Raw genomic sequence first — 13487 nt, 5'->3', positions numbered from 1 at the left:
TTTTGTCAGTGAGGGTAGATTTAAACGATGGGTTTTTTTGCCTTATGGTTCAATGAATCCAGAACTAGTGAATTCTGTTGTGGTTGCATGTAAAGGAAATCCATATCTTTCGTGGAGACAAAGCACTTCCTGTCCACCCTGCAATTAGAGCGTGGCACAGAAGCTGGGTTGCATCCAAGGGCCTCTGAGAGTTTGAGGATGGCTTCATTGACAGGCAGTGCTACCTTTGAAGATGATGATGGTTATAGTACGTCTTGTGCCTGAACTACCCTTTTAAATAGTTCCTGAAATTGTTTCAGATCATCCGCCAGTGGAGACAGACAGATCTGGAATAGTGCCTCATCATTGTCAGGATCTGTGTTCATGTGAAGAATACTCAGAGCCAGAGTGAGGTAAGTCCCCTTGTCCAGTGGAACCCTCTTGGGACATTGAGGACAGGTGGGCAGGTGAGGAGTTTGGTGAACGTCTAGTAGCATGTTGTCTTTGAGGCATATTGTCTATTACCCTGCCATGCATCCCAAGGGCATTATTGCGGTGGAAATTGGTGCGAGGGATAAAACCATGGCTGATTTGCCCACACAGAGTGCTGCAGCAGGTGATGGGCCCTATATGAGTGCCAAGAAGCCTGTGAAAGTGAGGGAGATAAATGAGACGATGAGCACCTGCTTCTGTGTCCACTGCCATAATCAGATCTAGGGGATGATGGTGTGGATAAATGCAGGGCATTGTGTGATGTATTAGTTAGCTCCTGCACTGAGGCATTTGGTGAGGAAGTGGCTACAGCCATGTCAGGCTGTGTAAATTTTTGTAAATGTCTCGTTTTATGCTGAACCTTCTTGTGTTGGTGCATCCCCTGTTCAGGCACAGAAAGGGAGTGTGATAGAGCTGGTGGTGGAGGTATGTGTAACTCCTCTGAAACCGATGCCTTAGTAGTGCCATCTGCTGTGGCTACTCTGGTCTCTGCCTCAGCTGATCTGCTAGAGGCAGACCTGCCTCTCTCCGCATTACAAGACCCTGATGGCATTGGGGAACAGGGGGCTCTGGGCAGTGTTGATACTAAGTTTGCCAGAGAAACTGTAGCAGCTTGTGAGTCCTTGCAAGGTGATGGAGCTACCCTCTGAGGGCTTTCATGACACCCACATTTCATCTGGTTTGTCCCTTGGTGGAAGAAGGGACTTCTCCTACAGCACAGTGAGACAATGTGGGCATTTATGGGTCACATGTGCTTCTCCTAACCACCTGGGACTTGAAGAATGTCCATCAAATGTGGGCGATGATGACCTACAGCTGTCGCATTTCTTAGACCAAAGAGAATCTGGCATGGTGATAAAAACATAATCACTGCTGGAATAAACACCATTTGTTTTCTGGGGGTTTTTTGAGGTAAAAAACATTTAATGCAGTCTGAAGACCAAATTCCTGAGGTAAAGGGATACAAAAAATTTAAAAATCCCAAGTTCACTGTTGGGAACACGGCGCTGCTCTGATCTCCATCTCAGCCAGGCACCGGAGAAAAGGAACTGCGGGAACATTTACACTATACGTGCACTCCCCTGAGTGACCGAGGTGTGAGACACTCACTGCGCATATACATTGTAAAGGGGTACTGCTCTGCTAAAATCTCTCCAATCAGCAGTGCGCAGGCACCACAGGGCACTTAAAGAACAAGTTTTTATAAATGAAAATTATTAATTTAGATATGGGTTATTAGACTTCTGAACAAACACTTTATACCCTACTTCCAAGTTATCTTGTATTTTCAATGGTCAATTTTCCTGAATGTTGACTTCAGTGGTAATAACTGCCATCCCTAACTAATGCAATTGAAAACATATCTTCTGTTTTGCAATTCTGTCCTTCACATTCATTTAAGACACATACATGAGTACCTACAGAATTTCATTGATTTAACAGCCTTTGAAATAGTGTTATCTGTGGCATTCATTTTCAGCCAAACAAATAAACGGTCTCATGGCTGGCCACATGGATTTACTGAGGTCATTATCTCCCAGAGACATTTTTAGCTGGAATGTAGAGCTGGTGTGAAATGGAGGAATCAGAAATGTCTGTGCTGCGAGGTGCATGGTATCAGCAGCATCTTTTTTCACATGTGGGAAACAAATTTTTTTAAGCCATGAGCTACGGATGATGTGTGTGTAGTGGAATTGGAGAAGGAAGAAAATGTGCGATTATGAAGTATGTACACTGTTGTCATAAATTCTCACAAACCAATAGGGGCTTTTTTGACTGTGCAAATTAACATTGTTCTCCTGTATGTTTTCCTGCTTTCCCCTCACTTTGATGGACACAGAGGACCAAGTCAGTTTCACAATTACAATGTCTAAGAATACAATGATACAAAAACTCAATTTTTGATGCCAGTCAGAGTCCCTATTTATACAAAGAATAAATGACAGGGAATAAATAGACAGGGGACAGTCCTGACAAGATCAAAATCTAGATGACTAAAACCTGAATGTATTATGCACTAGAATACCCACGTTAGTGTTATAAGCACAGGAGTTGTGCCAATGATCTTTTAGCCCAGACACAAATGAGATACTAAGTGAGCTAAGGAAATGATTAAAAAGAAACCTCTTGCTGTTAAATACTGAATCATTACCTTTGTGACTGCATGTCCCTTACTCTTTGTATTACTGCCCCGGTGAGGTGAAGGAGATCCTTCTGGAGAGACTTCTTTCTTTTGACAGAGTTTGCCAGGATTATTTCTTTCTACCAATTGAAGCATCTCTATCTGTCGTCTTACTTTCTTTTCCTCCCTTTGCTTTTGCAGCTGTCTAGGGTATCTTTCTGATGCCGGGATATACCTTTTCACAGGTTTGTTTATGTTCCAGTCATGCCTCTTTCCATATTTTTCCATAGGTTTTGTTTGTTTCTCTGTTCTTGCAAAGTGATCATAAAAGTCAGTGTAATTGCCATTATTGTCTTTTTCTGAAATTTTCTTTTTATCTGAATATTGCACTCCTTTCTTGCATTCTTTGATGTCAAATTTTTCTTTGTATTCTATGGAAATTTCTGGAGATGTACTCTCCAAAGTTCTTCCTTCTACAACAGGCTCAGTACATGTTTCAGTGCTGATGTATGTTCTGGTGTCAAAGTCATCTAAAAATAAAGGTATCTCTTTTACAATTTTCTTAGCAGACTATGTGATTTCTTTGATTTATATTTCAGCATCCAGACTATAAATGCATTGCTACTCTATTCAAAACATTGAGTGCTACAATATTGACATACTTTTATTTCTTCTCATGTTCCTGAGTAAACAATTCGGGGGAGAACCAAATAAACTCAACCCATGTTTAAAAACATGGGAAGCCATATGTACAAAAACTGAAAAAATATGAATTAATTGAAACTACATTGTCTTATTAGATTTCATCCTGTATTGTGAGTAGCCCCATGACAAAGAACAACATGAAGCTTTTATATGAATATCTAAAGTGTGCTTTGTTCATGATTTGTCGGATCATATTCGCCACTTTAAGTGCTACTGAGTGCAATAGGCATTCCTAATCTGGTTTCTTCTTCTCTGATGAGACCTGCAAATTAGGAGCTGATTCAGTAACCTGTCACTTGGATCCCCAGCAATAAAGGTTAATTGTGATCTAAGTGGAAGGAATATTAACAAACAGAGCCACACCTGAAAAGCTGATTTAAGGGAAAAGCAATGATAGCAGCTGGGAGCAGATATATAAAGAGGAAGGAAACCCTGGAAAGGGTGGAGGTGCAGATCCTGAAGGAAGACAGATTTGGTTACTGTGAGTATTTCCCTTAGAAGTAGAATGGAGTTGACTAGAATTTGTATATATGTAAATTATGGGTGGTGGCCTGATAGAACACTAAAAAGGATGGTAGTGGGGAAGGTGCCTGGAGAGTGTGGTCTGTACCTAAGGCAAGAGAAACTCTGAGTTGTGTGTGTGTGTGCAGCCAGCTCCTCTGCTCTCGTGCCTGGTAGCTGCCACCCAGAGTGGCTCACCACGCAGTCATGTGCGAGTCCCGCCAGCAGGACACTGTTGTCATCTTAAAGTGGCTCCATGCCATCCCCGGTAACAGGGCAGCGGTTGAGCTGGGGCTGGAGGGCAGGGGGAGTTGAATTTTGTTAGTGACATGTTGCACTATTAGGCGTGGGAGGAGGTGGTGCCAGCAGATACTTCTCCCTCTCTGCTGTGACTGTCCAAGGTGATCATGGGGTTCCCTTCTCTGGTGGAGCTACTGGATGGGGACACTGACCCTTCCTGTGCCTCCCTCAGTGGCTCTCTATTATCTGGTATATTTGAACATCCAGCAACCTCCCAGTCCTGGGTTGCCAGGTATGAAAGAGGTTACTGTATATGTAAATAGTACCAAAGGAAATGGCTTGATAGAACACCATAACAATGCACAGTGGCAAGGAAAATGACCTGAGTGTAGCATGTGCCAAAAGCAAGAGAGACTTGCAGGGACTACTCCATTATATCCTCACTTTCTAAGAGAGACAGCTTTCTTTCAGTATTTAAAATAAGATACCTTCCCACCCTATCAGACTTTCACACATTACATGAAGCACACCCAAATACTTAATTCCTTAGACTCTGCAAATATTCACGGATCTCTTTGTACTTGCTATCCAGCCCATAATATAAATTTCTCATTAAAAACAAAATTAATGAAACTTCCCAACCTACCTGAGGCCCAGAGATTAGTGACTGTGCACCTATTCTAGGTATTGGCTACAAAAAAAAGAAACCTTATTGTGACTACTTAAAAATAAAAGGCATGCAATGGCTGTATATTTCCACTACACATAATTTTTGCCATTACTGTGGTGCTAAGGAATGTAAAGGGTTCTTGGTCTTCATATTTCTGGTAGTAACGTTTGACAGTTGGGAACAAATTGGATAATTTGAGTAAATGTTAGCCCAAGGACCCTTCATCACCAACCAATGAGTCCTGTCAGGCCAGACAACCTAATACGTTGCTGTCATAGTATTTATCTATAAAGAATACAATGTGAGGTCTTAAATGAGAGCCAGAATCGTGCTAATCCTTAATATCATTGTGAAATGGAAGTACTACTGATTTATATTTTAAATTATTTCTTTATATTAAACGTATGTCCCTATAATTTGTTTGAAGATGTTACTTGGCAGAAGAAGTTAAAAAAACAGTTTTGCCAAACAAAGGGACGTATGTCATCTGGCTACCTAGGGTCCTATGACGTTTAAGCCTTGTAAGCAAAACACAATGGGAGCTACATTTCCATTTCAAAGCAACAGGAGGATCTGAAGGCAACTTGGAGACATCATTCTGACTCTGGCCTTAACTCAATGAATGTTAGTTAATATAAGGAGAAACAATGCCATATAGTTGTCCATTAACTAAGGAAACCCCTTGAAGGGGGTGGGGGTATTTTCATGAAAATCTGGATCATGGTCTTGTCTGAAAAGCAACAGTTGTAAGACAAAATCACTGGGAGAAAATCTAATTTATCAAATAGGAAATATATATCCATTAACAAGTAATAAGCTTAGACCTAGGATTATGGTTTGTGATACTAGTTTTGTTTCTAACCATTAGCCTTATTCAGTATCTCTCCATATATTTCATCATAAGTTTATTATTTTTCACTATGTAGTTCACTGCTGTGGTGTTGTAAGGGACTTGATTTTGCGTTGCATGAGTCAAATTGAGTGCATAATGCTCCTCTGTAGATAGTGACACTAGTAATTACCATGAACACAGGTGCTGACTCCAATGGTCTTCTGAGGCTGGAGCTCCCATGTGAAAAAATAAGGGGTGCTGAACACCCACTGATGAGCCTCTCCCCACCCCACCCACAGTGGACCCTATCTGTCAGCTTGTCCCTGTCATCACCTTCCCCCCAAGCATCTGGCATGCTGTCAAACAGCTGATGGTGATGAGCAGGAAGCAGGAGGGTAGGGCAGGGCTGGGCATGGGTGAAGCTGAGACACTGCTCTGCATTCCTGCCTTGCAACTGCCTAAAGAGCTTGGCTAGAGAGATGAATTCTGTTCACAAGCACAGGAGAGGAACAGAAGCTGCCTTAGGATCTCACAGAGGGCTATCAAGCAGGGCTGCAGAGCATGAAGTGGAAGGGGATGGCATTAAAAGTCCTGAGGTTGCCTGCCAGGATGAGCAACAGAATAGGTCAGGGAGGGATGGTGAGAGGACAAAGCGTTACTTCCCCTGCAGTGTGGTGGCTGGGAGGCCAAAGAGATGAGACTTGCCCCTTAGCTCATGCTATGGGGAGGCACCAATTGAATATGGAGGACTCTTGGAGGAGGGGCCAAGAAGCAATGGACGAGGGGCATGGCAACCCCAGGAAAACTGGAATTTGGTGCCTATGATTGAACGCTCAGGGACAGAAACTGGACATTACAGGGAGCACTCAGTATTAGTGTATAAATAGCACTAACCTGAACAGAGAGGAGAGGTCTTTAGAAACCTGTAAGAGCTTGTGGAGCCAAAGGCTGTTGGTTTTGGGGAGCTGAACTACAGCAGGGACAGACAAGATTACTCCACAAAAAGGGCATGATGTGCTGAGGTAACTCACAGCCCTAAAGACCATCATAGTCTAGTAGGTGGATACATCAATTAATTTTATGCATGTTTTAGCAGGAGAAATTGTGGAAGGCTTTGCCAATTGTTAAACTCAATGTTTTTGTACTCTTACCCCCATAATCACTAGCCACAAGTCTCTAGTATTTTCACTACCTTGTAAGGGCCTCAATTCATAAGATGTTAGGCCTGTGTTTAAGCATGAGACTAATCCACTGAAGTTAATAGGAATACTCATGTGTTTTAAAGTAAGGCATGTGTTTAAGTACCTTGCTGAACTGGATCCTATTTGTTTGATCCTGAGTAGGCACCACCTTGCAGCCAGACCAATTTGTTATAAAACAGACCATACCAAGTACCCTTTTGCCTATGTATTCAAGCCCAGTAATAGTTAACTTTTTCAGCTTGTTTCCAAAGTTATTAATCAGTAGTCATGTGCCTTCATGGTTCACAAGTCTATGCATGCTTTCCTTGCTAAGGACTATCACATCTTGGCCACTTATAGGTCTCGCCTACACTACAGTTTTGTCAACAATTTATTGTCAATTAAACCATAGTAGTGTAAACTCCGCCTGCCAGCAAAATTTTCCACTTTGCTCATCTAGGTGGTTTTCTTTTGTTGGTAATGTAGTGTTTTTTGGGGCAAATTAGATAAACAAAGCATTAGTGAAGAAAGTGTTCATTACGTTGTTGTAACTGGCTATCCACGAGGTATCTCCAATACCCAACGTGAATGCTCTCCTCATTGTTTTGAACTCCAGTGCCCTGCATCCTGCTATACAAGCATGCACCACTCTCCCCTTTTAAAGCCCCAGGAAGTTTAGAAACAGCTCAACATGGAGAGGTCAGGTAGCTGCAGCCTAGCTGAGTATGCACACTCCCGCCTGAACTACTGGGGGGAGAAGTGGATCTTCTAGTTTTGTGAGGAGATAGGGCAGAGAGAGAACCCTGAAGGAATCATGGAATCAAAACGTTAATTCAGAATTCTGTTCTCCCTGGCACTGGAAATGCAGTAGCAGGCAGGCTGCTGCTGCAGAGGGAGAAGGATAGACTGCTGTACAGCGCAGGTGAGGAAGGTGGGGGCTGATGTCAAGAGTATCCTCTCTTCCTGCCAGCCTACCACTCTGCTGAGCTGGAATGGGGACAGAGGGACACCAGCTGTCGAGGCATCAGATTACCCCTCACAATTGTTTGCTTCCAGATGCTGTCTGAACTTCATAGACAGTGTCCTGACACATTCACTCCCCTGCTCCAGCACACTCTCTCTGTTGCAAATACACAGACTCCCCATCACACTCTATCCCCTTCCATTTCTGAGAGTTTCTTACATTAGTGTTCAGCAATGTCATTTTAGTTATATTACCAAGTGCTTGTTTAAAAAGTAATTTAAAATGTGTTATTTTTGGGGCATATGCAGCAATCATTACATTTAATTGATATTTACTCTTGGTATTCTCACATGCCTATACTGGTGTAAGCAGTCACTTCTTGTTTTACCTGATGCTGTGTAAACAAGATTTCTCTCTACCAAGAGCCTGAGTGAATGAAGGAGCTATTCTACGATTTTTTTTCTTACTGAGCATATTACCCCACTAAATCACACTGTTTTTGGAATTTATACCTGTCTGAACAGCAGTATCTTTCCGAGGAGAGCTGACTGGTTTTACATCTTGATGCAGCTTACTTCTCACTTCACAAGAACAATGATCATGACTTACATTTGAAAGGCCAGTATTATAACTCTCATATGTTTTATCACCTAAAAAATAAAAAAGTGACTTAAGCAAATTTCTATTAATGGTCTACTTATCTAAATCACTATCAAGTTAGTCTTTTTGCGGTATAATTATTAATGTAAGAAATTGGGAGATAGGAATTCTGGGTTCTAGTCCTGACTCTGTAGTTGGCTCAGTGCGACTGTGGCCACACCTCTTATCCTTTCTGGGGACGATCTTCAAAAGAAATTATGGGCCCCAGGCATGCATTTATAAAATATAAATAATACTTCATAATAATAATACTTATACTTCATAATAATACTTCATTTATAAAATATAAATAATACTGCTTGGTATATGGGGCTTGACTAGCATTATCTATGTTGAGCTTTTTGAGATACTTCACTCAGAGTTTAAAAAAACAGTTTTGTCAAGTTTCTGAAGCCAAGGAATGATGTCTGGACTGACTGAATTTTTTCTCAAGTAGTATACACAGCACAGGCTTATTCTACAAAACTAAAATGAAACATAGTAAAGTGTGAACTTGCCTTCGCCACCACCAAGATTCTTCTGCAGTTTTGAAATGTCATGTCCTTTTTGAGCCAACTCTCGAATGCGTTGTTCTTGTTTTAATCTCTGTGCCTGTTCTTGTGCTCTTTGCATTGTCTGATAGAGTTCATTTGTTTTAAGAGACATGATTTCCTATCATTGGAAAAAAGGAGACAAATGCACGAGATCATTAAATCTGAGAATAAAATAAACAAGACTGCATAATCGCTAAGTTTACACCTATTTGTAATTTTTTATATTGAGGTATTTTATTTGTGAGCAGCAAAAACAAGATAAAGGTCTTTATGTGGCACTAACACAGGGGAGCTTACTGCTTCCAAAAGAGGAGAAAAACTCACATTTAGTGCCTTAAAATCCAGCTATATCTTTTAACTTATTTTTTCTCATTCCACACATTAATGTAAAGGCCAGGAGCTAATAGTGGAGCACCAGAACACCATGTTTGAGTCCAGAAGGGGGTCAGAAAGTTCTTGCCACAGAAGACTGAAATAATAAGTAAATAGTGGTTTTTTTGTAGTACCTCCAGAATTTTTGATTTTTGACATGACATTATTAAAACTTATTCTGAAAAAAATTTCAGCCCCAATCATTAAACATCTAGTTAGGCACATTACATGACATGTCAGAAAAGCATCAAGCTACAGACCAATATTCCAGTTAGGTATTCTAGGATGTTACTGAAGCACAAAGCAGTTTTTTTTGTTTTAACTAAAAACTATTTTAAAATGTTATTTTGGGTACAAAACATTATATGAGATGTTAATGTTCCTCAGCTTTATTGAAAGCCATATTTGAGATTTGTGTTCATTTGTGTCCTTCTGTAAAAAGTGCCTGGACATCAAAAAACTTCCACTCACCAAAAACAAAAAACCCTCAAACAGGTGAGTAAACAAAATGAATGATATTGGTGAGGAGATGAGATTTCAGTTTAATGAATGTGAAGTTAGTAACTTTTTTTAATTACGGAAAAGTAGATGGACAATGTCCTTTCTTAAGTAACAGTGGATGGTGGGAGAGTAATCCAATACTTTCCCCCCTACAGTAGGATGCTATTAGTGCTGATAATTTTCTAGGCTTTTTAGTTTAACGAAGAACCACAAGTAAAATTTTTGAAGCAATCCTGCAAGTTCTGTCACTTCTTCCCTTTCATTTTTAATTTACTTTAACAGAAGTGTGGTCAAATCCCCCATATGATTTCAAAAATCTTGAGATTTCTGAATCTTTAACTATAGTCATAAATGGAATTTCAACACTTCTGCCTCAAGCATTCAATAATAGTATTATTTACTCTTTATTTCTGAGTGTTTTGGCAGTGACAGCTCAATGAAACAGTTATTTACTTGCGCAAAATAAAGGCTTAACAATGACTGCGGACACCCACTTCTTTTTGCTTTTGTTTGACCAAATCCTCTTCAAACTGTTTTTGCATCAGTTCCCGTTCTCGAGCTAAGCGGCGTTCTTCTTCTTGCTCTTCCCATTTTCTTTGCTGTTCCTCCAGCTGCTTCTTCCTTCGCTTTTCCTCTACTTGAGCCATTATAGCTTTCTAGTGATGTCAAAATAACAATTATAAAAGTAAAACTTGCTATGCATAATATAAAATATATTACATCATTTCATGTCTCCTATAGATATTATGAAATATATAACTTGTATTCAGATTCCATAAAATTCCTGCTCAATAAGAGAGAGTATTTTCTGCGCCACACAAAGTGAAACGTAGCTCTCTGGCAGGTAAACATATTCACCAGAAAACAGACCAAAGAAAAGTGCAATTTAAAAAAAAAAAAAGTCATGGTTCATGGGAGGGTATACAAACATGCCCCTAATCCTATCACTTTGATTACGTTTTATAAGCTTTAATTTCTCTGGGGAGATAAGGCATCTGGTGTACTGCAATACGTCTGTTTGCCCTGGAAGGTGTTAGTTTTGTTATGACTCCAGTTAGTCACATTGCTCTGCCAGGGAATGTGAAAAAAGAACCATAATGTTTTTAAACATCTCCTGACCAAGAACTACAAATCAGTTCAGCTAAGATATGATGTAGGAGATTGGAGGGAAAGGGACACACAAATCCTGTTAGTTCCCTCAGGATGTGTGTCATTTTTATGAGGCACTTGTTTAATAATAGAGGCTCTTAAAGCACTTGACAAACATTTATTAAGCCTTACACACTACTGCTGTACGTGTTACATACCTGGTTAACCAAGGTAATCTGAGTGAAGAAGTCACGGTTTCTATTCCCTCAGGTACACTCGCACCCGGACTCCTGCCCTAGTCACATCACTACACTTAATGGTTCTTCCCATTTAGTTTTTGTCAGATTAAAACATTATTGTACCTGATGTTCAAACTGTTTCTGCCGCCTCCTGTCTCTCTCTTCAATTTGTGCAGGATCCAAAAGAGCGGTCATTGACCGGAGAAACCTATGAAGAGAATAATTTAACTGCTTTTCAATTAAAAAAAGAGAGAAATCCCACAGTTCTACTTAATTTGAAATATCAGCAAGATTTAAATGCAATACTTTTGTCAATGTGCCTTTTTCATTCACTGGAGTAAATACCAAATTAATATCACTTTAAAGACTTCCTAACTTCTAAAGACATACCAGAAACAAACTGTTTGGGAAGACCACTGTAACTGAGGCATGCACTTACTCACCTAGCTTTTGGGCTTGGTTCTGAAGTAGTATTCTCAATAGCTTTTTCTACGTTCTCCACCTTTGAAGGTATGAGGTGGCCTGAAGCTGCAGGTGTAAAAGGATGAATAAAAGCAGTCAGGGCCTGAGATTCAGGGGACAGGCAAAGAATGTCGGGCTGCTTGGTGAAAGTTCCATTTATGGGGTGTTGTGGAGTAGCACAAGGGTGTTTCTTTAAAGAATCAAAATGTACTGCCCATCTCTCATGCTCCTCAGCCTAAACAGATATGAAGCAATAAAGGAAATGGGAATAAAGTCAGTTACTTTGTCATATATGGTGTGTTTGAGTATTTTGAAAATTTCTATTTTGATAAAGCTAGACAGCAGGACTTGCATTTTTAAAACTCTAGGAGCTTGTCTACACTAGCACCCTTCTTTGAAGGAAGCATAGTAATTAGCCTGAGGAGGGAGGTGCTGCGATGTATATGCAGCACCTCTCATTAGGGTAATTTTTCTGCAGGAACTTCAAAGTTAGCAACTTTGAAGCACCAGCAAGCTGCATAGCTGCAGGCACTTCAAAGTACCGACGCAACTTCAAACTGCTCTTACTCCCAAAAAGTTGCACAAGTACTTCGAAGTGCCTGCGGCTACATGGCTTGCCGGTGCTTCAAAGTTGCTAACCTCAAAGTTCCTGCAGCAAAAATTAGCCATATGAGGTGCTGCATATACAGTGCAGCACCTCATTGCGATTTCCCGCTTGGGCTGATTACCATGCCCCCTTTGAAGAAGGGGGCAAGCGCAGACAAGCCTTAGAGTTGTAGATTTGTTAAACGTATAAATAGAAAAACTGATTCACATGAAAATGACCTGACCAAAATTCACACTGAATCTTTGTGGTGAAAAAATGCTTACAATGCATTGCTACTATATGTAGCAAGACTCAAACTAGCAGGTGCAAATATTAAACTTTCCAAGAATCTTAGCCTTGTATAAAATAAGTAAATACCAATACAGACAAAGCTTTCTCTCCAACTTTATCTCTATGTATGTTATTTTTCACAATGTCTCCATTAAGCCAGAAGTCACCAGTGTAGTGCCCTGAAAGGTATCTTGCTCTATTCAGTGATGATAACCACTTAGCTGCAGGTAAATGGTATGTTGTGCTGGCTCTGCATGGCTAGACAGAACAACAGACTCCAAGAGAACCCCCCCAGAGACCACTAAATCAGAGAAGTCCAGGTTCACTGCAAAGAAAGCAGAATAATAGTTCCCTGGATCACACTGTCTACAGTTATGCTAAGAATGTGCTGCTCTGACAAGGGACTCAGCTCAGTCAGTGATGGTATTCTTTACTGCCATCTAGGCTGGACAAGAACAGTTCTGTTAAGATACACTTTTATACATAAACAATTTACATATATTATGTTGCCACCTTCTGATGTTACCTAGATACCACACATTACCTTGTACATGGCGGCTCAATCAAAGCATTGCTATCCATCATGCTGTCATTTTAGACCCTGTCCTGAACCTGGGTCAGTATATCCCTGTTATCTATGGGGAGTATATTGGTACCAAGATTTTCTGTTACCATCCTCTGTAATGGCCCCCGCCTAGTACCTCTCAGGCATATTTCTAAAATATCAGCCTTGTTCTTACAAAATTCTGTGAGCAGGTCCTACCTCTGGCTCACAACTTTGCTTTATAGAAGCAAAATCTTGACCGTTGTTGCCTAGGCCTCATAGCAGGCATGTAGCTTATGTTTTAGACCCTGGCCTTCCTACAAACTGCTCAGCTTTTCAGTTACCATTCTCATCACTCATCTATGCAGCTTCCTCTTGCTCCCCAGATACTCTCCCTCAAGCAAATGTGATCATGTGCGGCATGCTGCCTAAGGTTTTTGAGGAAGAGGAATTTTGCTTCTTTCCTTCAATACCTCCTTTTTTTTATTTTTGGCCCTACATTGTCAAATGTGCATTCTGACATG

At 40.6% G+C, this 13487-nt stretch overlaps 1 protein-coding gene across 3 annotated transcripts in view; it reads right to left on the bottom strand.

The window, feature by feature from the left end:
- The window catches only part of CCDC66 (coiled-coil domain containing 66), a 47089-nt gene that overhangs the window by 14202 nt on the left and 19400 nt on the right, over positions 1-13487 (bottom strand). For all 3 annotated transcript variants that reach the window (XR_012646990.1, XM_075005603.1, XM_075005604.1), the window contains exons 10-15: positions 11524-11777; positions 11204-11288; positions 10247-10408; positions 8844-8997; positions 8199-8336; positions 2624-3123 (exon numbers count right to left, since the gene is read on the bottom strand). Coding sequence is in view for 2 of the 3 variants with exons in the window: in XM_075005603.1 (XP_074861704.1) it covers positions 2624-3123; positions 8199-8336; positions 8844-8997; positions 10247-10408; positions 11204-11288; positions 11524-11777 (1293 nt within the window). In the remaining variant the exon portion in view is untranslated. The remainder of the gene's footprint in view (positions 1-2623; positions 3124-8198; positions 8337-8843; positions 8998-10246; positions 10409-11203; positions 11289-11523; positions 11778-13487) is intronic.

This window comes from Carettochelys insculpta, chromosome 11 (genome assembly GCF_033958435.1).
Source record: "Carettochelys insculpta isolate YL-2023 chromosome 11, ASM3395843v1, whole genome shotgun sequence".
In the NCBI taxonomy this organism is placed as follows: domain Eukaryota; kingdom Metazoa; phylum Chordata; order Testudines; family Carettochelyidae; genus Carettochelys; species Carettochelys insculpta.
Note: the sequence above shows the minus strand (reverse complement) of the source record. Positions and strands in the feature narration are given on the sequence as shown.